Here is a 24,910-nt window from a genome sequence, read left to right as displayed (position 1 = left end):
AATGCACATATACTATATATCTGCGTAATTCCACAAGAAGCAGCGAGCTCATAGTCCGTACAAGAATTCTTGCCCAGTTCGCGAGCTAGTCAGCCAACTTACATATATTTAGTCAGTAACACTGTTTCACATCACTTTAACAAGCGGATAGAAAAGAGTTTAACTTTTACTACGTTCACGTAACAGCAAAACGGTGACAGCCGGCGAGCCGACGACTTGCTCATGCCTGACGGTTATTCAACGCTATCTGCTCGCGCCAGTGTCCCAGCCCGCAGCCTCGCGACCATCAGCCGCTGTTTTATCGCGCCGCGCGCAGGTCCGCGTCACGCCAATCTGTCCGTCGACAGCTCGCGCGTATCGGCACAATCTCCGGCGTGCACATGTAAAAAAACCCGAAACAAAACGCCCATGTCACGGATCGAAAACGCCTTCCCTACAAACCAAAAGGTCACCCTCCCGTCTCCATCCGACGCCCTCAAACACAAAGTGGCAACCACTACGCCTGAGACATGACAATACGAACCGCGAGCATCGAGTACCCGATCGGTGCGGTTTATCGTCTAGTTACGCCTGGGGTGAAAGGTTAAGGGTGGAAGTTCGTCACTTAAAGCGAGACGCACAAATTTGCACACGTGTGTTCGGCATTTGTAAGTAAAAACATTGTTTGCAAACTTGGTAGAAACGTTGTGTAAATTAGGAAGCTAGGTTATAAATAGGTTTGTAAAGGATTGTAAAATTAGCATATAACTAGCTAGCACGTCCTTATCTGAAGGCGTAGTATCATCAGTCAGTTACTGAAGATAGCTTCAAAATCAAGTTTTGACAGTGTGAAATTTAAATGAGCTGGTTAGACACACATTATGCATTTCAACTCATAGATATATAACTAGCCAGCCATCGATATTTCGGTACATCTTCAGCTTGTTTACAACTTTATTAGTGGATACCTAACTAGCTAATACATAACTACCCGCTAAAATAAGCTAACAGAAAAAGCATTGGCTGGGAGGTTAAGATAAGTTGATACATTACTAATGTTGGTTGGGCATACAGTCGCACTTGATGACCGGTAACGTTATCTGGCTGAATAGATGTGGAAACACATAACTGCTATTAATCTACAGTTTCGGTATTTAATAATGATAATAACGAATGAAATAGCATTACAGATCTTATCTGCATGTATAGGAAATCGTTAGTTGATCAGACTTGGTAAAAGCTCAGACCACGGGTGACAGTAGTACCTTACGAATAGTGCTGTCTGAGGTCGAGAGGTAGGGAAGGTTATACGTCATGTTGAAACATTGTTTTTATTTCTATTATTTTTGAAAAATCGCTCGTGCTCGAGACTAGTTTATGAGGCAGTAGCCTAAATGTGAAGTAACTATGGAATGCATATAAACTGTAGGTGTTTCAGGTATTATTATTATTCAGGTAGTCTAATTTCAAATTAGACTAAATTTGACTTGAGTATCTTTTTTATTAAGTGGAATCTAAAAGAGATGTTTTGAACTCTGTAATTATGCAGCCAAATGCAAAATAACCAGATATGTCGTGAAGACATTTTTTTCGTTGAGAACTACAAATTTAAGGTGATGGATGAGTTAACGAGCCACTTTGCCGCTTTCTCTATGACGCTTTTTAAATTTCTTAAAAAAAAAAAGCATTTTCGCCATGCGCGTAGATAATTGTCATTGGCGTCAGTTTAGAGAGTCAGATAGTAACTTCCTGATACTGGAGAAAGATCATTGATGTAGAACCTCAACAGCAAGTTGCCAAGGACTGATTCCATCTTGAAGATGACAGTTAATACTTTCTGTGTACATATTATGCCCTGTCCCTTAAGCATCATTCCATCCACTTTATTGTGTGATGATCTTATCTTATCTTTCCCGTACATATCAACAGAGAGACCTTTAGATCTAGTTGCTGATTTTTATTTTATGGTAAGGTACAGTTTTTAACTTGAGTACAAACTAAACTGGTGAATATTTGGCTATAAAATGTAATATGTCTCCCTCTAGAGCTGCAACATAGCAATAGCTACACAATATGATGGCAAACGTCTTTTAATTTTTTATTCTAGGGCTGTAGTTGAATTCTGATTATGTTTATGACTGAAACCAGCATCAGCTTCACATGTTTCTGAAATTTCCTTCATCCTCCCACAGTGGGCAGGCCTTCAAGCATGGCCGCCGTATACTCTGGAATCCACCTGAAGCTGAAGAGCCCGCGAACCCCATGGCCAGACAAGCTGAAGCTGGCACGCTTTGCCTGGATCTCCCCACAGTGCTTCCTTCCTAACAAAGAACAGGTATGTTCTGTATGTCTGTATGTTCATTCTGAGGGCATTCTTAGTGCATGCATTTTCAAACTGGAGGCCTTTGAGTAGGGTCATAGGTCCTGTGCAAACCACAAAGACAGTCACAAAGAAATGCAAAATTTGAATTAACTACATGAAGTATATGAGCTACATTGTTGCAACATTCAGCTAAATTTCTCTTGCCCTCTGTAAACCAAAGTGTATATTTGGAAGTGTCTGATAAGAAGATGAAGGAGTTGGGCAAAGTCATATTCCCCTCTGAAAATGAATATGTACATTTCTTTTCTCTCTTCTCAAACAGGTGCTGTTTGATTGGACAAGCCATGCTCTGACAGGCTATTACAGCAAGAAGGTTGAGTTTCCACAGGAAGTGTTGGAGGGGTTGTGGACCTACCTGGATGACATTCTGCGAAGCAAGAAGCTGCAGAATGCACTGAGTCACGGAAGAACCCTCAGCCTGCGTTTGCCCATGGCGCAGGTATGCTGCTGGCACATTGCTATTATGATAAATGTATTTCTTTAGAACAATAGCAAATTGTGAGCATTTTAACCTTGTTGAAGTCGTATAGAAGTAATATAGTAGTTATTGATAAAGGTGCACATTCTAGGATTGACTATTCAGCCAAAAGTCTCCCTTTTATGGCAGTGTTTGTTTGCTTCTTTTCCCTGATCTGTTTAGGCCTTTTAGCAAAAGATACAGTGGTGGTTATTTGTCATGTTTTTTTTTTCTCAAATGCTGTGTCATAATTTCATTATGCTGAGTTGCACAACAGCATTTTATGATATTAAATTTGACACATGCACTCTAAAAACAATGTGATTATTTTTCACACATTACAACAGAAATGCATTGATTAAATTGCTGTAAAGATTATTGCATAAGCACATGACAATCATTATTATATAAGCATGTTGTAAATGTTGTTGTATGAACATATTACAGACATTATTGTTTAAGTTTATTATAAAGCTTTCAGTGTGTAACCTAATCTGTTTCTCTTTGCTAATACTAGGTGATCAACGACAGGATCCTGGAAGCTGCGTCTGGGACGTCCTCCGCCAGCATCTCCACCGTTCTCAGCTGCTGCCAGGGCATCCTGTCCTCGTCTGTGCTGTCTGTCACCTACACCACCAGGTACGAGCTGCTGGTAGAGTTGCTGGCCAGGCTCTGCTCCCTGGCCTGCTCCAGGCTGCAGCTCTGCGGGGAGCACCTGAGACCGCAGGAGTTCGAGGTTCTTCTCCTGGTGCTCGGCAGCTACCTGGTGGTCCAGCGTCAGCAGGCCAACCCTAACCGCGTCTTTGCGCAGGTGACCACTCACCTGCTCCAGCCGCTGCTACTGCTGAGGTACCTGCTGGGCGTCCGCGTGTGGGCGGCGGCGGACGACGCCCGCGTCCGGCAGCACCTGAGCAGGGACATCCGCGGGAAGGTGGACGCTGTGCTGCAGTCCGCCCTCTTCCTGCCCGAGCACCTGCCGTCGTACAGGGAGGAGCTCCTCCCGGAAACGGACACTTCCGCGCCCAAGAGGAGCGCCACAAGCAAGGGTTTGCCCAGTCCTGTCAGCTCCATCCTGAAGAGACTCTGTGACCCAGCGCTCTGTGACCCCTCCCTGCATTTTGCAGTACGGTCACATTCCGTCCCCATGCTTTTCAAGTGTGCCCTGGATGCCTTCTGCAAAGCTGGGGACAATAAGATGGTTTGCTTTCGTTTGCTGACGCGGTTAGTCACGGCTCTGGGCTTTACTGAGGAGCTGACTGTCACCAGTACATTCGACTCTGCAAACTGGAGCTTGGCTTTGCTCGCTTTGGAAAACCTTTTAAATTTCAGTCTGACAGCGGACATTTACAATGTGGCGGCAGACAGAATACAGCACGGCGAGGCCCAGTTTAACTTATACAGGAAGGTGGCCCAGCTGCTGTTCTACAATCCGCAGTCCACTGTTCCAGCCTGGTACCGCTGCCTGAAGACCCTGCTGGCACTGAACCACCTGATAGTGGAGCCAGACCTGGACGAGATGGTCTCCTCTGCGTGGGTGGATGCTGACTGTGCAGAGGTGCGGGTGAAGAAGGCCAGAGAGGCTCTGCTCTCCGCCGTCCTGCAGACTTACACCAAACTGCGGCAGCTGCCCCGGCTCTTCCAGGAGGTCCTGTCTGTTATCTGCCGGCCGGCAGCTGACGACCTGAGGCTGCCGCTTCTGACAACTGGCCTACAGAGGAGCCTCACCAGGAGCCTCCTGGACAGCCCCCCCAGCCAGAGTGTGGAAATATGCAGCCTGATCCTGGAGAGGGTGCAGACCTACCTGCTCCCGGACTTGGAGGGAAAGGACGACATGGCCCTGAAGCTGTTCTCACTGAGCACGCTCCTTCACTCCATCCTTTTCGGGGTGAAGAGCTTGGACAACAGCACCCCGGCGCCCGTGGTGAGGCAGATGCAAAGCCTCATGGGCAAAATGCTGGAGCTCATTAAGCTCCTGCTGCAGCTTCTAGGAGGGAAGGAGTCTGGTACCCTGTGGTTTGAGAGTGTCCACAAGGTGGCGCTGCTCCTCAGCTACAGCTGGGTGGAGGTGGACATGCTGTTTCGGATGCACTGTAGCAGGTACGCTGAGCAGAGCAGCAGCGTTACCGCAGCAGAGGGGTCCTGTCTGCTCCCAGGTGTGGTGCAGGACGAGTGGGACCAGGTGTTCTCTGTCCGCCCCAGCCCTGCCAGCCAGCTCCTGCAGCAGCTCCTCGCTCTGCAGAGAACGAAGCAGGTCCTCCTCGGCACCCACATCTCTCCCGGGGCAAATATCCAGGACGTTCTCTGCCGAGATGCTCGCTTCATCGTGAGGGCAGGGAAGGCCTCGTTCAGTCAGCTGTCTGATGAGCTGTGGGACCAACAGGTGACCAGTGTGGACGCCACCACCTACTCGGCGGCCCACTGGTTTGTCCTGACCTCCAATCTGGGTCTGATAGCTCCATATCTTGCGGAAGAGGACATGTCCCACGTGGCCGAGGTTCTCCTGGACTCTCTGCTCCGCGAAGATCCTCCAGAGAGTGCAGAGCAGCAAGGGGCTTGCCTTTCCGTCTCCCTCATCTCAAAGAATCTCCTAGAGAGTGCGATACTTGTCGAGTTGCCTCCTCTGTACTCAGTCATAGTCAGATGTCTCTGTCGAAGGATTTTGGGAATTCTGAGCAGCACTGCGCAGGGCTCCCAGTGTCCAGCCCTGTTGAAGTTTGGTGAAGAGCTCCGAGCTGCAGGTGCAGAGGAAAAGGAAGCTTCTGCCATGGAGACGAGTGGAGAAACTGAAGGCATATCTCCTGCGTGGAAGAGACTGGAGTCCGTTGCCCAGGAGATCCTGTCCCCTTCAGAGGCCACTAAATTAACTGGGACTCAGATAGAGAGCCTTACGTGCTTGCTGAAAATTGCCAGAGTGGTTAATCCAGATGCCATGTCACCTGAGGACCACACAGAATGCTTCCTGCTTCTGTTTTTCATAGGAACCAACATCTTACCTTACAGTGACACAGATCCTTCTGAAGCTCTAGGACTGCTGAAAGAGGTCTACGGCCTCATGACGTCTCTGCAGTCAGGAAGGAACGTAGGGTCCGTCCTGAAAGTCGTGCATGGAAGCAGGCTTTTAGAAGCAGCCATGTCTTCCCTTTTCACACAGAGCCACAGGCATCTGTCTGTGGATCCAGATGCCTGGCTGGTGTTTGTGAAGGCTTTCCAAGACTTCATCCAGTGCCTGATCCAGGTGGTAATCCAGAGAAGGAAGAGTGTCCGGCTCAACCTGGAGAAGATCACTTCCTTCGCTGTGGGCAGTGGTACATGTCCCGACACCCAGGGTCCTCCTGGATCTGAGGAGCTGGCCTCTTTGCAGCTGCGGCTGGCCTGTCTGAGTGTGCTGTGCCAGGCCATGACCTCCAGCTTGGGCCAAAGCAAGACGCTGGATGAGACGCTGATCCAGCTTCTGGCGAAGGTCACAGAGGCCATGGGGCCTGCAGTGCAGCTCTACCTGAGGGGTCACACCTGTGGGCTGCACAGCCAGGCCTTCTCCGTGGATGTTGTGAGAGTTATGGTCCAAGCCGAGCTGGCCTGGGCATCCTCCCCCACCCCCGATGGGGGTGAGCGGAAGGACCTGCCCCATATGGGTCTCTACAGGAGCTTCACTCAGCAGGTTCTGAGGGAGCTGTGCTCTGCCCCCCGCCCCATGGACTTCCTGCTGTCATCCCTCCACTTCCTGTCCATCTACTACGCTGCTGCAGAGATGATCAGTGAGCCTCACCTGGGTGACCTGTATGTCTCAGCTGTGCAGAACCTCAGAACTCTGCTCTCAGGTAATCTACCTGGACTTTAGTCCAGATCAGGCCTGTCTCTAGTGTTTCCAATGAAAAATAATCACATTAGAAATGTTAGCTATTTAGGAGGGATAGTAGGATGGGTATACAATCGATCCTGCAGTACTTTTCTGTATGTTTGGAGTGTCTTCAAACATCTGTGGCTTTTGATCTGTTATATAGAAGTGAATTGAAATTCTCAAATGGCAACAGTCTTGAGTATTTGATTGGCTTTTTTAAATTTCAAGTGTCACAGAGCCCTTGAAAACTTGATCTACATAAAAAATTTCTGTATTATATTCTGAGTACAGTAATCATGAAACATAATGAGCTGTTTGTCTTTCTTAATAAAATTCTTAATAAAAATTATAAAATTTGGAAAGCAAGACATTGGTCACAAATATAGCTAATCCAGAGTATTTATATTAATGTATTTATAGTGAGTTCTTTTCAAGCAAAAGCTACATTATATATCTCTTTATAATGTCATTCTGAAAGACTTCCATGAGTGGAATAACCATAGCTACTATCTTATACATAACATCACGCAATAATATTTGTTACAAAGGTAGGTATGAAATTGGTGTCCTTGTAGATGTAGTTGAAATTTTGATTTATTTCAATGAATAAGTGAATTTAAAGTCTAAGCGTCCTAAATCTTTTTAGATAGTTTTAGATGTTTCAGGCATAGCATGTGGTTACTTTCGTCTATGACGAGGTAGATGACCTGCTTCATTATCAGGTAGATTAACTGCTTTGTTGATTTTTGCCATGAGGGCCTAGTGGTCCTGGGGTAAGACTCCTGGCTGAGTGAGAACATGGTGTCTCAGCACCTCTGAATACCTCCGTTGTCCTGTTTTAGCTCCCAGCATGACCTCTGGTGACCTCTGCTGCTCTGTGTCAGCTCCCAGCATGACCCCTGATGCCTTCTGCTGTTCTTTATTAGCTCCATGGCTGTCTCAGTCGGAGGTGCGGGAGCTGGAGGCCCCAGTGAGGGAGGTCCTGGCGCAGCTGGTGGTCCGGAGCAGCCTGGAGCGGTTCCACCTTCTCCTGGAGGCAGTGAGAGAGGGCCTCGGCGTGGCCTTGGTGTGGAGCGGCCGACACAAGGTAGAGTCGCCACCGTGTGGACAGAGCACCACACTGCAGCTCCTCCTGCAGGGGTATCAGAAACTTTTACAGGACCTGTGTCTCTGTGTGAGATGTGGCTGGGTCCTCTTGATGTCAGTTACAGAGGGAAATGTTTCACTGCCAGTTATTGGAAATCCAGCTCTCTCTCAGTTATGCGGCAGAACAAAGCAGCTAAAGGAAAAAATCAATTTTTCGTCCTCCGACTTTTCAAGCTGTATGTTACAGATGTAGAAGCTCAATAAATAAAATTCAGAACCACGTTGCACTGCTGGCGTGAATTTCCTCTGGTACAGCGATTTGAATGTGAAGCACGCACTGGAAAAATCCGAAACCGTGACCGTCCCCTGCAGAGCTGCCAGTTCACTCATGCTGCAAATTGAAATGTGACGTTTCCCCGTGAAGGGCCTTCTTGGGGGGTTGCACTGAGGAAACCAAGCCAGAATACTGTTCAGACGTCCCCACTTTGTCATGAAGTAATTGCAGGTGGAGAGTGTAATGGTGGGGCACTGATATATGAGTCCCGTTGCACTCCTAGCTGAGAGTGAGGAGAGCTTAGCGCTGCAGCGCCGTTGGCTGCTGGAATGGTGAAGGGGATTAAGCTCGCAACTTCAGAAAATGTATATGTCCCCATCCATGTTACCATGGTAACTGCTATTCCCGAGGGAGGTTTACATAACCGTTTAAATGCGCAAGGCTTTTGAAAACTTTCACAGTTATTGCAAAGTTTTACGGACAAGGTGTTGGCAAGAAATTGCCATGGGAGCAGAGGTGATTGATGTGGCTGAAAGAGAACAGTTTGACGCATACGTGCTGCTGATGTGAAACGGTCTTTCCCTGCCAGATTTTCAGTCCGTCATGGTTTGAATTTTACTTTTCCGTTTAAAAAAAATACCACTGTACATGCTGACATAATGGGCAAACATGACATAGATCTGAATCTAACGTTCAGATATGATCCAGGTGTCTGTTATGTTGAATTTGTTCAGTTTTCAGTTTTTCCAGTTGAGAGAATGGGAACTAGTTTACTTTGAGTCTATTTGCCAGGGGCAGTGCACATCAATCAACATTTTGGTAAATGTGCCAGAAAAAGCCTTAGAATAAGGCTACTTTTCATCTGCGGCCCCTGTTTCAGTTTCCAATGTTTAGAAAACATTAACAGATCTGGCATTCAGAGCAGTTAAAAAGAAGGACTCATTGTCAGCTACAGTTTTGTTTTATCACAGAATTAGAATTACTCTCCAATTGAAAACCCCTCCTGATGACACATCCGTTTCTGATATTCCCAGCTTTGTCATATTCGGATTCATAATTGTAAAGATATGTCTCCGGCAAGTTTTTTTTTTTTTTTCCTAAAATGGAAATCAGCATGATGACACAATTTGATCACAGCTGGAGGGTTACATTTGTCTTACTGCTCGTGATTTGGCCGAACTGGAGGTATGGGGGTTAGATTAATGTATGCTGCTTCTCTTTCAGGATGTGCTGTCCACTCTGTTACTAATCAAGATGCTTGCCACCTGCCCTCTGCCTGAAACCTGTTCCAAAGCCTTCTGGTTCATGGCACCTCAGATCATATCTGCTGTTGTCGTGAGTATCATCTACTGATAGGCCTTTAAGTTTTGTTTTCATTTTGACACTTCTATTTGTTTATCTGGGGAAGGTTTGCCATGGTGCTTGACTGGAAGGTTTTGAGCATGACCAGCCATGCTGGATCAGTGTCACACAGTGTCAGATATGCTTAGGCATTGCTAAAGAGGGGGCCCTTAAGGCTGTGAGCATTTCCTGTTCAACTCCCCTAATCAGTGCGCTATAAAGGGCAGCTCTCTATTATCTGTCCTTAGCAAAGTCAGTCACGTACCTCCACGCTGTCTGGCTAATGGACGTCACTTTGAAAAGTTGTATGTGGAGAAAATTAGTTTGAATACCGAATAACACTCACCCAGTGTTCTGTAAAATTTAATAAACAGCACTGTCAGTGTATGTCTTAAAAACACCCCTCTCTGTCTACATTAAAAAGTGAAGGAGTCCAATAAGTGCTTGCTGTTGTCAGTTTGTAGTAAAGGAGTGCAGTAAGGAGAAGCCGCTGACCGCTACCCTGGCAGTGCCCGCTCTGGAGGCCCTGACCAGCGTGCTGCGCCAGGGAGAGGGCCTGTTAACCAACCCGCATCACGTGACCCTGGCGTTTGGGGCCCTGCAGTTCATCCCACTAGAGCTCCCGTCTATGGAGGAGTACCACTCTGCCTTCCAGGCCGTCCACGAGACCCTGTTCGCCATCATTCAGTGCCACCCGCAGGTAAGAGACAGGTACTGCACCACCACAGGTGAGACTCAAGTAGTGTGCACCACCCACATGGGAGAGATGGGTACTGGGCCACCAAAGGTGAGACAGGTACAGTGCCATCACAGGTGAGAGGCAGTCATAAGTGAGAAAACAACCATGAAGTCATAAGCTTCAGTGGGCCAGGGTGAAACCATACCCACTTCAGAAGAGCTCCCATCTTTGTTGTGGTAATATTTCACAGTTGCTTCAAGACGACTGTGTTTTCAAAAACCAAGAGCAAATTTGGCCCAGTGACTTACTCTCAGCCAGACACAGACACACACACATTTAATAATATCATGTGTTAAGAAGAAGGTCCTCTGAATTGTTTCAGTGTTGGATGTGTAGGATAAAGGCTTCCCTGGGATGACTGAAAAGTAAAACACTGTGTGTCACACACATACCTGTATCCACCATGCTGCCCTCTGCATTCTCCCAGAAGTCTTGCTGCTGCCTGCTCTGTTTTTAGCTACAAGAAAGACATGCCATTTATCCTGTCATATTTCATGAATAATACATCTGGTCTCTTTTGTAATTGTGCACAGGTGATGCTGAAAGCTGCACCATCCTTCTTGAATTGCTTCTACCGACTGGTGGTGTCAGTTATGCATGAAGGCCGACAGAAGGGCGAGGGAGACTCTGGTAGGTCTTATGTCTTTGGAGGGAGACTCAGGTAGGCCCTATAGTGTGCATTGAGGGATAGACAGGTAGGCCTCATCACATGTTTGGATGGACGTATCAATCACTTATCCCCGATAGCCACTGGCTTTGTGTTTGGAAAGTCCAGCTAGGCATATTTCTGTATGTTTTGTTTTCCAACGTTGGTGTTAAGCTGCGGATGAAAACACTCAGATGTTAAACTCCAGATGAACTCGTTCAGATGTTTAAATTCAGTGGAAGACATTCAGGGGATTAACAAACACAACATTTCAGTCAAGCTCCACTCCTTGGACTAGAAGGCAGGGGATGGAGGGGATTGGGGACAGAGGAACAGGACACTAGGATGGATCTCATTTCATTACTGTTGTTCCTTTCTAGTGGATTTTATCGGTGGCGTTCATTCAGTCAGATGGACAGCATGTCCTCTACTGCAGTAATCTCTGTGGTTAGCAGGGTGTGTGTGTGTGTGTGTGTGTCCCTGTGGATCACCTCTGTGAGACGCGGAAGATCAGTCATTCCTGTGGAGAGCCAGGAACAGGGCTGCCCAGAGCCTGTGGGAATCACAGGGAACATCCCTGATGAGCTGGACTTTCCTTCAAAGATATAAGTCCCCCTCCTTTCGTTTTAAGATGAAAGTCCCCCTTGAAGGGTTTTTTTTTTTTTTTTTACTTATGATCAAAAATGCAGGGATTTTTTTCCCTGTCTCAAAGACACGCAATATAGGGCAGTTAACTTTCGCAGCAAAACACAGGGCTTTTTCAGTTCCAGAATATTCTGGTGATGGCACTTGATTTATTTATTTAACAGAAACAGACGTGTGTGGACATCCTGGTTAATTTATTCAGCTGAATGTTTTGTCATATTTGACTCAACAGAACAACAGAACATCACTCAGGTGATATTTGCTCCGCATCTGCCTCTAGTTTGCATTTTTGACTCTGATCAGATGTTCTGCAAGGCTGTATTCTCCTTTTCTGGCCTGATAACACTCCATTTTGTTTTGTGTTTTGGTGCATGTTTTCTAATGCTTCAGGTGCAGTCGTTTTAAAAATTGTTCACTCTAACTGGAATTGTTCTTGAGCGTGTTGAAGCTCTCTGATGGTGGCAGTCATCTGCCCAGTAAACTTCAGGACCAGCTGGCTGTGGGGGACTCTCTGCTGGGGTCAGCTCTTGGTGCTTCAGGGCTGGTATTTCAGGGTATTTTTCTCTCTCCCTGTAGCGGAGAGTGAGGTGGTGCTGAGCTGTTCTCGTCTGGTGGAGCGCATGTACACGCACATCGCTGCCACTGCCGAGAGCTTCACCGTCCTCTCCTCCTTCATGGTGGCGCAGTATGTAAGCGAGCTACAGAAGGTATGTCCCCCGCATCTGACTGAGCTCCTGTCAATCACCACCTCACAACGCTGCGCTGTAACCAATAGCCACCTCACAGGACTTAGTTCTAACCAATCACCACCTCATAGGGCTGAGCTCTAACCAATCAGCACCTCAAAGGGCAGAGCTCTAACCAATCCTGCATCATCACTCTATTAGGTCCAGGGTCAGGAAGAAAGTATGCTAATTTTCGTGCTGTACGCAGATCAGCCATGTCTCTTTACATGCAGGTATAATTTTGGGCACATTATTTTACTCATGAGCCATTCTGTTTTGGTCCACCTGAGTCACTCTCTCTGGCTGTCCTGTCTGGTGAAGGAGGAAGTCACCCATATTATGCTGTCTGCTGCACAGGGCTGCCTGGGTAATTGGTGACTCTAACTCTGAAAAGAAAGTGCGGCTGTTCAGACTCCACTCTCTGTTGGAAACTTTGACTACCTCACCCAGTGAACGATAAAACAGCACATTAAGGACAGTCAAGTTATATTTAGTTGACAGACATGTTAAGAAATAAGTGTTACTTTGTCTTTCCAGTCTTTGTAATATATGCCAAATTCAACAACTTGCCAAGTGGCTGAAGCAAATGCTGGATTTGTCATATTCTAAGAGGCTATATTCAAGTTGCATTAAACATCTAGGGATATTTCATACTGCTTTATAACAGGGTGTTTCCTGGCTGTAGTCCGTAGTTGCGTTAGGCTGATGTGTCACATACGATGTAGAATTTTGCATTTCAGCAGTGTGCAAGCCTTGTGTACACAGGCAGAGAGGCATGACCAGCTCCACAAAGCTGGAGGCGGATAGGGTCAAGGTGAGATGGAGCACACTTGGTCACAGGTCACGTTAAATACCTAATCTATCTAATAAAATTCTGCTTTGTTTTTCCACACAACATTCATAAAGAAAGATGAAGGAAAATGGTGTGTGTGTGTGTGTGTGTGTGTGTGTATATGTGTGTGTTTACCAGCTGACTTTGAAAGGGCAGCAGTAAGTACCGTGTCCAGTGCTTGGTGACAAGCTGAAGCTCCACCTCTCCCACTGCGGCACAGGAAGTTGCACCAAGTCCCTTTACTGGTAGCTTCTGCCCCATAGCACCCCCTGGGGGTTTGAGACTGGCGGAGCGGTGGAGACGTTGTAGCCCGAAATAAATGACCTCTTTTTCCCTGATCCAAACAAGACTTAATATGGGGAGAACGTTTTAGGGTCCCTGTTAACTTTTTTTAACTTTTAATGTGAAGTGTTTCAGCAGGACTAGCTCCCAGTCCGGCTCTCCATTGTGCATTTAAAAGCCTGCTGTTAAAAGCCTGCAGCAAGAATCTGACCTAAACCCGGTGCACCGTTTGCCTGCCACGCTCCAGGGATCGAGGGCCAAACCCTTCAGGACAGATGGGTATTATGTGAGTCACAGAGCAGCTGAGCTAACTACCTCCCCCGAACTCCCTCCTGTGTCGTTTCCAAGGTAACGCTGCACCCAGAAATCAAGCGGCACCTGACGGAGGGAATTTATAAAATCCTGGACCTGTGCATGGAGCAGGATGTGAAGTTCCTGAGCGCCACGCTTCCCCTGGGTGTCAGAGAGGTCTTTAACGAGCTCTACAGCAGCTACACACACTACCACAAAGCACAGAAGCAGGGAGAGGAAAAGTACTCGGCTTGAGCCCATTATCAGCATTCTGCTAGCTCTGTCTCTGTATGTAACTACAGTAAAATAAGCACATAATCTATTCTGATGTGTATTTATGATAGACATCAAAGACCAAAATATGGATCACATTTTAAATGTACAAGAGCTACGCTGAATTCAAAAAGTTTACTGTTTCATCCAGTAATTCCCTGAGTGGACAGGGTAAATCACAACTGCTTATGTACTATTGGACTGGCTCTTTGAAATTATAACCAATGATTATGCACAACATTGAAAAGAAGTTGTGAAAATGCGGTTTCCTCATTTTACTTTGCTGTAATCATTTGAGCTGCATATTTAATATAGACGAATGCCATTGAAAGGCATTTTTTTCTCAAGCCATTGTGCCTGTTTAAATAATTATAGCTTTTACAGCAGTGAATTATATATGTAATTCAATATTTAATTATAACATCTGGAGATATATTGTATTTTTTGTTTCAAAGGGTTTATTCATCTGTTTTACTGTGATTGTGTTTGACAGTACTGTTATGAAGAACACTTGTGTGAATGACATTAAAAGATGTCCATTTTCATAAAACCCTTGTGTTGGGATGCTAACTTTCTGCTCTGAATTTAATACAAACTGACTGTTGAAACATCACAAGCACCAGTTACAGAGCATTTGTGGTCTCCTACCCGATTAAAGGTCACAGATTTATTGTGATGCGATACATTTCCTGGTTCAGTTACTGCCTGTGAAGCTGCGCTCCAGTTACCCTTTCTCACAGCTTGCCGATGCTATTTTACAATTTAATCTAATAAGAAATAGTTTAATAACAACATAAGTCATGTTGCCCTTTACTGTGACTGTGGGAACATTGTTTCTTCCAAAACTGCTGGTGTGTATCAAGGATCAAAGCAGGTTGAGTGATTTGCACAGAAAACCATGACGGCCCTAGTGCTTCTGTTATTTACAGATTTGCAGCCTTGAATCCACCAGCCTGACTAGCAAGGCTGGCTGGGTCTCTGCAGCTGAAGCTCCTTTATCTAATGAGACTGGTCATTTAATTTGTGTTAATGGGCAGTGCTGGCCTCTGAGGCCCTCAGCAGATGTTGGCTGAGAGAAAAAAAAAAAACGTCTGTATCAAGCTTACATGCCTGAGAACGGAGGGAGGAAAGGGAGAGATGAAGCAGAGCATGGCGTTCCTGTGCCGTCCGTCTTCGCTAAAATTAGGGAATCTTTCCCGCGTTCGCTTCCAGGACCCTGGCCAGCCGTTCTCCCGCAACAATTAAAATGAATGAAAATAATTAGAGTCTACATCCCACTGCAACAATAAAAACCGATTTGGATAATTAGTGTCCGCATGCCTGCTGGAGAACCAGAGCTGTCACTGCTAAGTGATAGCTAGATAAGCAGCCGTATGGAGGTCTTTAGTGGCTTTTGTGTGTCTGCCCCCCCCCCCCAGCCTAGTGCATGATTAGAGGGGTGAAACAGATGTCTGTACTGCCACTGTGAAACATGAGGTTTCTCTGTATGTGCATGAGTGTGGAGAGCGGCGATTGGTCAATCACAGTGGCATCTCTACCACTATGTTTTCTAAAGTCTCTGTCCTCATTGCTGTGACAATGTTATATGTGATGTCATGGTGGAATCATATGGTGGCCATAGCAGCAAGGGCGGGGCCTTGTCTCCTTACAGATGGCGCAGTACATTCATTCATTTGGCAGACGCTACACGGAAATGAGGAAATACAACAAGTGAGTGACAGAGAGCTGCCGGGAGGACAGACTGTAGAGGAAGTGGAAACTCGACATCGTGAAAGTCTGGATTTCTGTAATATGCCACTGAACTCTATGCAGTGGTGCTGCCATGTCTCGTTTTGAAGAACCTTGCTTGCCTGAGTGATGGGTATGAATAACTGAAGGCTAAGCTAATAAAGACGTGCCAATCTGAAAAGCCTCCAAACATAAAATCAGTCCAGCTGTTACTTGCATACACGCGAGGCTTCAACATATGATGCGTTGCTTTTGTTTCATATTTCATAACATTCCAAATCCCTTTGAAAAGGAACTCTAAAAAAGCAAGACCAAAGCATATGTTGGCAGGATAATAAACCAGAACAATCAGCATGTCTAATAGTGATAATTCACTCGTCGTCTTTGATGAGCAGGTTTAGGATTTAATATTAAATCAAGAATAATACTGAAGTGTGTGACAAGCACATTTTGAATATCTATCAAAAGTAACAGAAGCACACTACTCTTATGTTTACAGTTTAGCGCTTGTACAAAAATGTATCCAGAAAAGTACTGTATGCTCAGAAAGCTGTTCTAATATTAAATACCAGTAAAGAAGAACACACAGAGCACCTGGCATATCCAGTCAATATCCTTCTTAAATCCAGTATTGGTAGCTGTTGCCCATTCAGTGGAACAGGGGTCTCTCTCGTGACTGATTAGAGGCTTGGTCACCGTTTTAATCTCAGCATTACACTTATCTAGTTAATCTCTTGTAAAGTAGTGTGGGATTACTGTCTATCAAGGTCCTACCAACAGAATTTCAGATAAATTGGGCTTTTAAAAGACAAGCCTCCTACCAGCACAAGTTTTGGAGACAATAGCTTATTGCACCCCAGATCAGTATTGTTCATTCTAAGATATTTGAAAGAAAGAAATAGGTCTTACTGCACTAATGAAACTCTTCAGTATACAGGGTTATTGACAAAATTGTCTAAAATGGTCAATACATTTAATCTAATTAGCGGGGCATGACTTCCATTGGCTGCACCATATGGACCAGTTCATGTCCTCACACCTTACAGCAACAGTTCAGTCTGCTGACGCTCTGACACTTCAGGCTTGGCCTGTGTAAACATTGCATGACAGCATGGTGAAGGCTCTCTGCTGCTCCAGCATCACAGTATCACCGTGTATTCTGGCGACTGGTGGTAGAGAGGAACAAAGTAGAGAAAGCTTGGTGAGAAATATGATAAATGGCTCAAGCAACCTGCACATGCTTTGAAGGCGCTGAAAGACCAGAAAATAATAAATCATGTGTTTATTCACTGCTCATGCATTAACTGAGATTTCTCTGCAACTAATCTGTTTCCTTGATTTGCAGCGTGTACACTTTCTAAACTGTAAGATAAGGAATAACATAATAATTTTGAGCTTTATGGTGAAATTACTCTTTAATGTTTAGCAGGGGTCCTCTGTTCAAGACCACTTCAAATGATGCATATTAATCTGGCTTTTTTTTCGGTTTGTTCTAAAATCACATCAAAACATACTTAACCAGTAATGGTTTGAATATTACTTCACATAGGTGAGACATTAACATTTTTAAGCAGTGAGAATATAAATGTAGCCAGTCTCTAGGAACAAGGGTTCAATCTGTCATGTGAGTTACATAATTTTACATTATTATTGTAATTTAGCAGACACTTATCAACTGATACATGTTATCCATTTATACAGCTGGGTATTTACTGAGCCAACTCTGGGTTAAGTTCCTTGCCCAAGTGTACAACAGCAGTGTCGCAGTGGGGAACACCAGCAACTTTTGAGTTACAAGCCCTTCTCTTTACCACTACACCACATTGCTGAGTTCTAGTATACTTGTCAGTTTGCCTGGTGGCTGACAGTCAGTTCTGTCTGTGCTAGGCCTAATGCTTACCCATGATTTATTATACATTGTAAACACAGTGAATATCAATCATAGCCACATAGCAAAGGGTCTTATTTTTCATTTCATCTGACACTGAAATCTTTCTTGAGCCGCAAAGGGCTCGGCTGTAATTTTGTATGGGAGCTAATGGACTCATTAGGAGATTTCTATACTAAGCTAAATTGAGTGAGATCAATCACAGCTGGGTAAAACCTTCTATTGTTCGTCTTTATGAGAGGAAAGACAAGTGCTGAAGACTCAGTTCCATGTCCTTGTCGCAAGGGCAAATTTGGTACTCGCTTGGAAATGTGTCTTTGCTGTCTTTGAAAAGGTGGGCTTTAAAGCTGTTTGAAAATTGAAGTGAGAATATGTTTTCAAACATCTGTTTTTAAATAGTTTGAAACAGTATGTTAATTGACATAAATGTGTAATGAATATTTTCTGCAAAAAAAAAAAAACCTGATGGGGACTACAGTGTGGAAGCCCTGGCCTATAATTCATGAAGGCAGGGAAAGTTCAAGAAACAGGAATGAATACGGTCTATGGGCCTCTGAGGTTCTGGAGCATAGATGAAAATGAGATTCTAGACTACAGCTGCTGCTGAGGTTCTGGAGCACCAATGGAGATGAGGCTCTTGTGCTAATATTCTGGAGTAGTATCGCTGGTGCTGAGGTTCTGGAACACAGATGGTGATGAAGTTCTAGCACTGAGGTTCTGGAGATGCTCCACTGTTCCACAGAGCCATAACTGGTCCTTCTTATACTGTCAGCCTTGAGCTCTAGCTGCAGTGTCTCAAACTGCCTGGAGATGGAGCATCTCTTACAGCACTGGAGTTGGTCTGGCCACAAACACGTAAACACTTTTGGGCAGTCCTGCATTATACGGTCTGTTTGTGTAGGCATAAAAATGCAAAATCCATCTATTGAGTGTGTGAGAGCCAGACTGAACCTTTCAATTTAATGGCGTTTCTGCAGGTTCTCAAACCTTTGCTCTGGTCTCTTGTGTTTGACTTCACTCAACCTCTCAGGAACTATCAGTGGTTTGCAATATAAATATCATTTAACATGCATACCTAAATGGCCATTAGGGGGCAGTCTTTCCTCTGGCGCAAACAAAAAGTCTTACCCCAGTGCAATGGTGTATGAGACACTGTCTGTCAGCTGAGACATTAAACCCAGGCCCTGAGTCTCTGTGGTCTGTGGGCGCTTGCTGCTTATGAAGTTCCCTGGTGTCCTGCTGAAATTCTAAAATTTAGTCTTCCCTCTGGCCATGTTATGAGCCCACAGTTTATTTGCTTAAATAAGGCCTGTCCTGGCCACCTCAGGTGATGCATGGCGAGTGTTCTCACTCAAAATGGTGTAAGGACATCACCCAGGTGGGGGGTACACACTGGAAGTGGCCGAGATGAGTCAAGCCCCCACACCCCTCCCCAATACACACACACACAAAACCTCATGTAAAGTGCTTTGACCTCCACAAAGGAAAGAAAGTCGCAGTATAAAATAATTAAGTCATTTATTTCAACCATCACTACAATACCCAGAGAGACTAACCAAACTCAACTATGTGAAAACGACCTTAATGCATCACTGGAAAATACAGCTCATCGAGTTATCTTAATTTGAATTAAGTTCTTCACGCATCATTGGTACCCGTGTAAACAGTATGGTGATTGCTGTGTGTATTGTTTTCACCAACTGTTTTTGTTGCACATTCTTTGAACTGGAAAGCAATTACGGAGTTTCTCGTGAACACTTCACTTTCTCCTGATAAACATGGATGATTTGAAAATTTTCTTCTAAATCTAGACATCTCCCACAGAGAGTCTTCGATTTATACCGCTGATGGAAGCCTAAGATTTATCACAAGGTTGCCGCAGACGACAATATCAGTCCTACACCCTCGTTTGTTAGAGAACACCCACCGCAAGCACCAGCTGTAGTTCCCTGTCTGATGACGGGAACACACTGCGAATCCTTCCACAGATCAAGCCTCGATTACACCGTCCGAACCGCAACAGCTTCGCCACAATTGTTATATTCACCAGAATCGAGCCGCTGTGGACACCGAGGACGACAGCCTGCCCATCGACAAGCTTCCCCGCCTCCTCTCCCCGGTCGGAACTCCTCCTCCGCCGCTGTCTCTGCGGAGCGTGATTGGATCAGCGCTGGTTACCCTTTCGCCTCTAACCCGGTGATATTGACTGTTTCCTGCTCTTTTTTGCTCTGCAGCGAGGAGCAGCGCTGAGCGCAGTGCGAGGAGGACCTACATCTCGGATAACAGAGCTTTAGCTACATCGGAGCCACAAAAAAACCGACACGGAAATTTCGCATCCAAATCACAGCAATGCGAAGAAAGTCCAGGATACTACTGTGCTTCGCTGTTCTGTGGGTGCTTGGCATCGCTTATTATTTCTATTCTGGAACAGCGCTGAATCGAAAGGTAGGATTTCTCCCCTTTTTCCAGTGATGAAGATGTAGCCAGTTTGGCTAAAAGAGGAATTCAGGTCAGAGCTCGTACGGTAACCGGAGAGAATTAGCAAGTTGTCCGGGACGTGGATGTGTTATTACTTATTTTTTTCGTCTTATGACCATAATCGGTCATCATTAGTTATTGTTAATTAGTTTATGTGAACTTTGCTTAGTTTTTTCATATCTGCCTAATTTACTGGTACAGTTATTTCATTGTTGAGTCCTTTGTGTTTCTGTATCCGTTTACTCGCTGCTGTGATTTTATTGTGTGGTTAGATAGGGAGCGCAGTCTAGCTATACAGTATTCGCTATCTCGTCCGCCTGCGAACGTATATAAAGGACCCAATTAGAACTTCCTTATCGAATCGGGCATTTGATTTGGCTACGGGCGAATCGTGAGCGTGTCGTTAGCTGACTGGTTGAATGTTGCATTTTGTTCAGAAATGATGTTTTTAGAGGTCTGCAGCAACAACCGCATATAATGCTCAAAGGTTAGTTCAAAATAAAAGCGGGGATGTTTGCTACATGTTCATGTTTCTAGGGGAATGTTTAGTAGTCTGTCACACAACCAGCAGTAGTCATCCTGTAGATAACCACACGTCATACGTGTGCTCGCCTATTGGATGTTTGACGTTTTTGTTCTTTCACATTTGATCAGACTGACGACTGGGGTAGACATTTCATTTTCTGCAACGTTATCTTACGTCATCTTTTCACGGTGGTTCCGAAAAGCAAGGTTTAAAAGCAAGCCGTACCCGTTCAGCTGAGAAGTCGCTGTTGAGTTTAGCAGAACTGGAAGATGGAATGTTGTATGTTTGTTTTGTGTCGATGTGCCCAATGAATTGGTTTTTATTTACAAACACACTTTCGCTCCTTGAATGAATTTTGTTTATATCATGCACCTATGTCGTCGAAATGCCGGCGTGTGCATTTCAGTAGACAGCGGGCTAGTATCCAATAGCACTGTCTATGAGAAGAAACCTATATATGTGTATGAATACAAACGCTTTTGTCTTGCGCCCCGAAGATACCGTTATATGTACGCATGCGGAAGATTGAACGCTATGTCATTTGAATTCACAAGCTGCTGTGCTTGGGTTTCTCGTATTCCCCTCTTCCCTGGTACCTCTTCTGGTTGAAAGTGTCTTGAAGGCAGCAGTAAATTCCTGCTTGATCACACCGTCTGATAGCATTGGACAATTGGCATCTCTCCATTTTACCTGAATACGGGTGCCCTCAGGTGTGCGGCCCCATCCGGCTCTATATCTGTGGCTAGGCTGATTGATTCTGTGGATGACCTGTGACATAGATGCTGATATGATTAATAAATCTCCATTAAATGTAGGTATCACAGATGCGTTCCCCTTTGTCTTGATTGGATCCCAGTCTCTTGGTAGTCCGCCAAACCGGAGGTTTAATCACAGTGGAATGGAGAGTTTGTTTTCATCAGGAGTGTTTGGGTTCAGTGCCTAGAGAACATGCTTGGGACCTGTATGGCTGAAATGGTGCAGAGTTCTTAGTTGACCAGATGATGTGCTGTGCATTTTGAGAGGGTTACTCTCAAGAGTATAAATACTCTGGGGCTGCAGGGCTTCGAGTAACTGCCGGTTCCAGCAGAGAGTGTCTGCCTTTGTCTTGTGCCTGAAGGCAAAAATCGAGTGCTTAGCATGGCCTCAGGTTTGCAGTTAGCGCTAGTCTGACTGGGCTTCACGCAGCAGTGGCAAAGCAAAGGGCGCAGTTGAGCTCGGCCGAGAGTGTAAGTAAAGTACACGCGGACCCACGTGTGCCCAGTTCAGGCACCTGTAAGATTAGAGTAATGTCCCAAAAAAAATCCCTGTATGCCTTCACGGAGGTGCTGCAAGACGAGGGCTGAATGCAGAATGTCAACTGTGATGTGGGAGAAAAACACGGCCTCGTTTGACTGTGTGATCCACATGGTGTTGGGCTCATTAGTGCGTGCTTTCAGCACAATGACCACCATCTGCTGTATCTCCACATCTGCTTCAGGTCCACTTTTAAAATCCTGCTTTCTAAATTTGTGTTTTCATTTCAGCTGATTTACTTTTGTTTGGTAGCAGCATGCACTGTCTGCTGTTCTGAATGTGTTCGGTCGTGGCTGCCTTTTTGCATGTAAAGGTACGATACCTTTTGTTTCTAGGGGCAGGCGTGTTGTGAAGGTTAAGTGTATGTTGACCTTGCAGCGGAAAATAAGGGTGAAAACATGGCAAACACAGCAGTGCGTCTGCATGGGAAGGATCAAGGTGATTGGATGAGACATTCTGTGAATTACCCCCTGCCATCTTAAAGCCTCTTGCAGTCTGCTTCAGCGGACAGTGAGGGCAGTGTGTTTACAGTATAAATTAATTTTAGAGGCCTGGAGTATGTTTTTTCTTTTTTTTCTTTTTTTTTTTAAACTCTCCAGAAATGATGTACAAAAAATGAGATTGCAGAATGGAAGTGCTATTCTCTGAAATGTGGGGCGTGTAAGAGAAAGCTGAGAAAAACAACTGTTGAAACAGGAGGAAAGAGGAAGATTAAAAGGATGATTAATCAGGTCTGGAACATCCCTGTAGTTTTGGTGTCCTTCCCTCGAGCTGACCGTAGTGCGGAACGAGGCTGTCATGTTGTGCGTTTCTTAGTTTTCTGTGGGGGGTCCAGGGCCCTTGCGTGATGGTTCTGGTTCACTAGCGGTTCAGGGTGAGGTCCTCATGTGACTGCACATTGCACTCCTGTCATGTGACCTTTTGAAGCAGATGTCTGTTCAGGTGTTGAACACAAATCATTCATTAACAGAAAAGCCTTCTTCGTGAGAAGTCCTGCTTCTCTATACGACTGTACTTGGACATTTTGTACTCAGGTTTGTGTGAGTCACCCCTTGCTAACCACCTAGACACCCCCCACCCCACCCCGGGAAATTCAGTCACAGTGTGATTGACATGTCGTTTTCAGTGGTCCCGTTAGTCCGTGACCTTTGTCTCGTACATGGATTTTATGTGCAGTCATAAAGAGGGAATTGAGGAGCTGTTTCCTTTGTCAGTGTTCGCCCCTCTCTTCGCTCTGTAGAGGAGAGCTTGGCACTGTGACCCCCCTCCGCTGACTGTCTTTGAAGTCCTTCCAGAGGAAAAGACCATCCCTTTCAACCCTAATCACAGCCTGCATTCAGCAATGGCGTGCTGTCTCCGGCCAGCATGGGGCGCTCTGATCTGGTGCACACACTCTGGAGAATAAGAGTCCTAGAGTGCTAGAGTGCTGCTGTTATGGCTGAGTCTCTCGGAGTGGCAGAGGGATCTTATTTTGAAACGGGCCACACCATAGCAGTACGGTGTGGTGGTGTTACACTGCTGCACAGCCACTGATTCTTGGTTGCAAATGTCCCACAAGCTGAGGTTTTGGTGCTTAGTACGAGAGTGCTAAAAACACCGGGCTGCAGCGCGCCATGTTGTGCACAATGGGGTCATTCTTGCATGCACGTCCAAAGCAATATCCATTCCTTCTCGCTGAAAGCCTTCATTGTGTGTCAGAAGGATCATTTATTACCCGCGTGGTACTGTACGAAGGGCACTTTCAATGAAACGGGACCTGCATCTGAATTAAACGGCAAAACTCTGGCTCTTGTAAAATGGCACTGGTGAAAGCCTTAAGCAAACTGGGATCTCTGGGACCATGCAGGACCTCTGTTTATGGTTCTGTGGGTGGCGTGGTGCTAACCGCGGGAGCACAGATGAGTGACGATTGTCTGATTTCGAGTTTCACAGAGGACAGGCATATCCCATCTGCTGCACACTCCTTAAGTAAATATCAGACAGGAGCTCCATGTTGTCACACAAGCCTGTATAAGTTACAGTTCTTATTTGAGCAGCTCGGTCAGGGAGGACCTTGGTTGGTTAGGGGCTCAGTCGGGGAGAGGCTCAGTCGGAGAGAGTCTTGGTCGGATAGGAGCTCAGTGAAGCACAGTGCTCTTTGACAGCGTGTTAATCTCCAGGGGGGAAGAAGACCACTTACACTGAAACGTTTTAAATAAAATGTTTCAATACTACTGATTGAATCCGCTGGACCGTTAAATTTATAAGTAATAAAATTTGGTCATGGTGGCTTTGGTTTATATTTGTTCTCTGGCAATGCAACTTTATGTAGATATTATAGACCTATCAAGAAATTTTGCTGCAGAAAATTGAACCACTCTCTGATGTTTAAAATCGTCTCACTCGAAGTTCGCTTAAAATCCTGCATGCCTATCTTCTAGTGACTCTGAGATGGGCCTGAATGGATATGTAGTACTCTGCAACAGACAGATCGTGAATGGGGTTTCACCGAATGAGAACCTTACAAAAATGTGGAATGAAACATAACCTGTTATTTCAAATAGATTAATCATAAACATGGAAAGACTGTGACTAAGGGCTGTTGGGATCCGTGGTTTATCTGAGGATAACAGTTTACAGTGCAAGTAAAATGATAAGCAAGTTGCTGTTCTTTTAATTCACATTAAGATTCCAGAGGAAAAAAAGTGTAAAGTGATTCAAATTCAAATGAACTGAAAGAGCAACACTGAGAAATTGCACATAGATCCATCACTGTCATCTCTTTGTCAATAAATACAACAATGATACCAAAGCTAGGGGAAAAAGACAGTATTAGCAGGCCCTCTGACAGCCTCATCAGTCTTAGATCAGCTGTTTATCTGGTCATTTCTGTGGGCCGATCAATATATCGGACTGACCGTAACTGACATGATTGACAGAGATTGACAGCAGAGGCAGGCTGCCTGTCTCTTAAGTGAAATCCTGTCTGATAAATGAAAGATTATTGTACTGTGTGTGGCATGAGGAACAGCCCAGACCTGACAGTCTGCTCCATCATGCAGGGTTGGTCATCAGGTTTTGTCAGGGTTGATCTGGTCTTTGGCATCGTACAGGTCCTGCAGAGATGGAGACTGTAGAAGGGCTTTCCTGCATGAACTGCCTGTGAACTGTGACTTTCAGGATGCTGCAACCCTGACAGTTACAGACTGTCAGCATAGTGCTGAAAA

The 24,910-nt window shown here is 45.3% G+C and overlaps 2 protein-coding genes across 2 annotated transcripts in view; both read left to right on the top strand.

The window, feature by feature from the left end:
- The first annotated feature begins 588 nt into the window (after positions 1–588).
- urb2 (URB2 ribosome biogenesis homolog) lies at positions 589–14,022 on the top strand. The gene is made up of 10 exons (XM_036546742.1): positions 589–647; positions 2,172–2,314; positions 2,625–2,801; positions 3,337–6,637; positions 7,584–7,744; positions 9,242–9,352; positions 9,816–10,058; positions 10,631–10,727; positions 11,965–12,095; positions 13,576–14,022. The coding sequence occupies exons 2-10, from the start codon at positions 2,189–2,191 to the stop codon at positions 13,771–13,773; spliced, it is 4,545 nt and encodes a 1,514-aa protein (XP_036402635.1). The 5' UTR covers positions 589–647; positions 2,172–2,188; the 3' UTR covers positions 13,774–14,022.
- A 5,624-nt stretch (positions 14,023–19,646) lies between these two features.
- galnt2 (UDP-N-acetyl-alpha-D-galactosamine:polypeptide N-acetylgalactosaminyltransferase 2) overlaps positions 19,647–24,910 on the top strand; it is a 61,567-nt gene continuing 56,303 nt past the window's right edge. Inside the window, exon 1 of the mRNA XM_036546963.1 lies at positions 19,647–19,852. Coding sequence (XP_036402856.1) covers positions 19,757–19,852 — 96 coding nt within the window. The 5' untranslated portion in view covers positions 19,647–19,756. The remainder of the gene's footprint in view (positions 19,853–24,910) is intronic.

Source organism: Megalops cyprinoides, chromosome 15 (genome assembly GCF_013368585.1).
Source record: "Megalops cyprinoides isolate fMegCyp1 chromosome 15, fMegCyp1.pri, whole genome shotgun sequence".
Lineage (NCBI taxonomy): Eukaryota > Metazoa > Chordata > Actinopteri > Elopiformes > Megalopidae > Megalops > Megalops cyprinoides.
The sequence above is the reverse complement of the archived record's forward strand: the minus strand, read 5'-3'. Positions and strand labels throughout refer to the sequence as shown.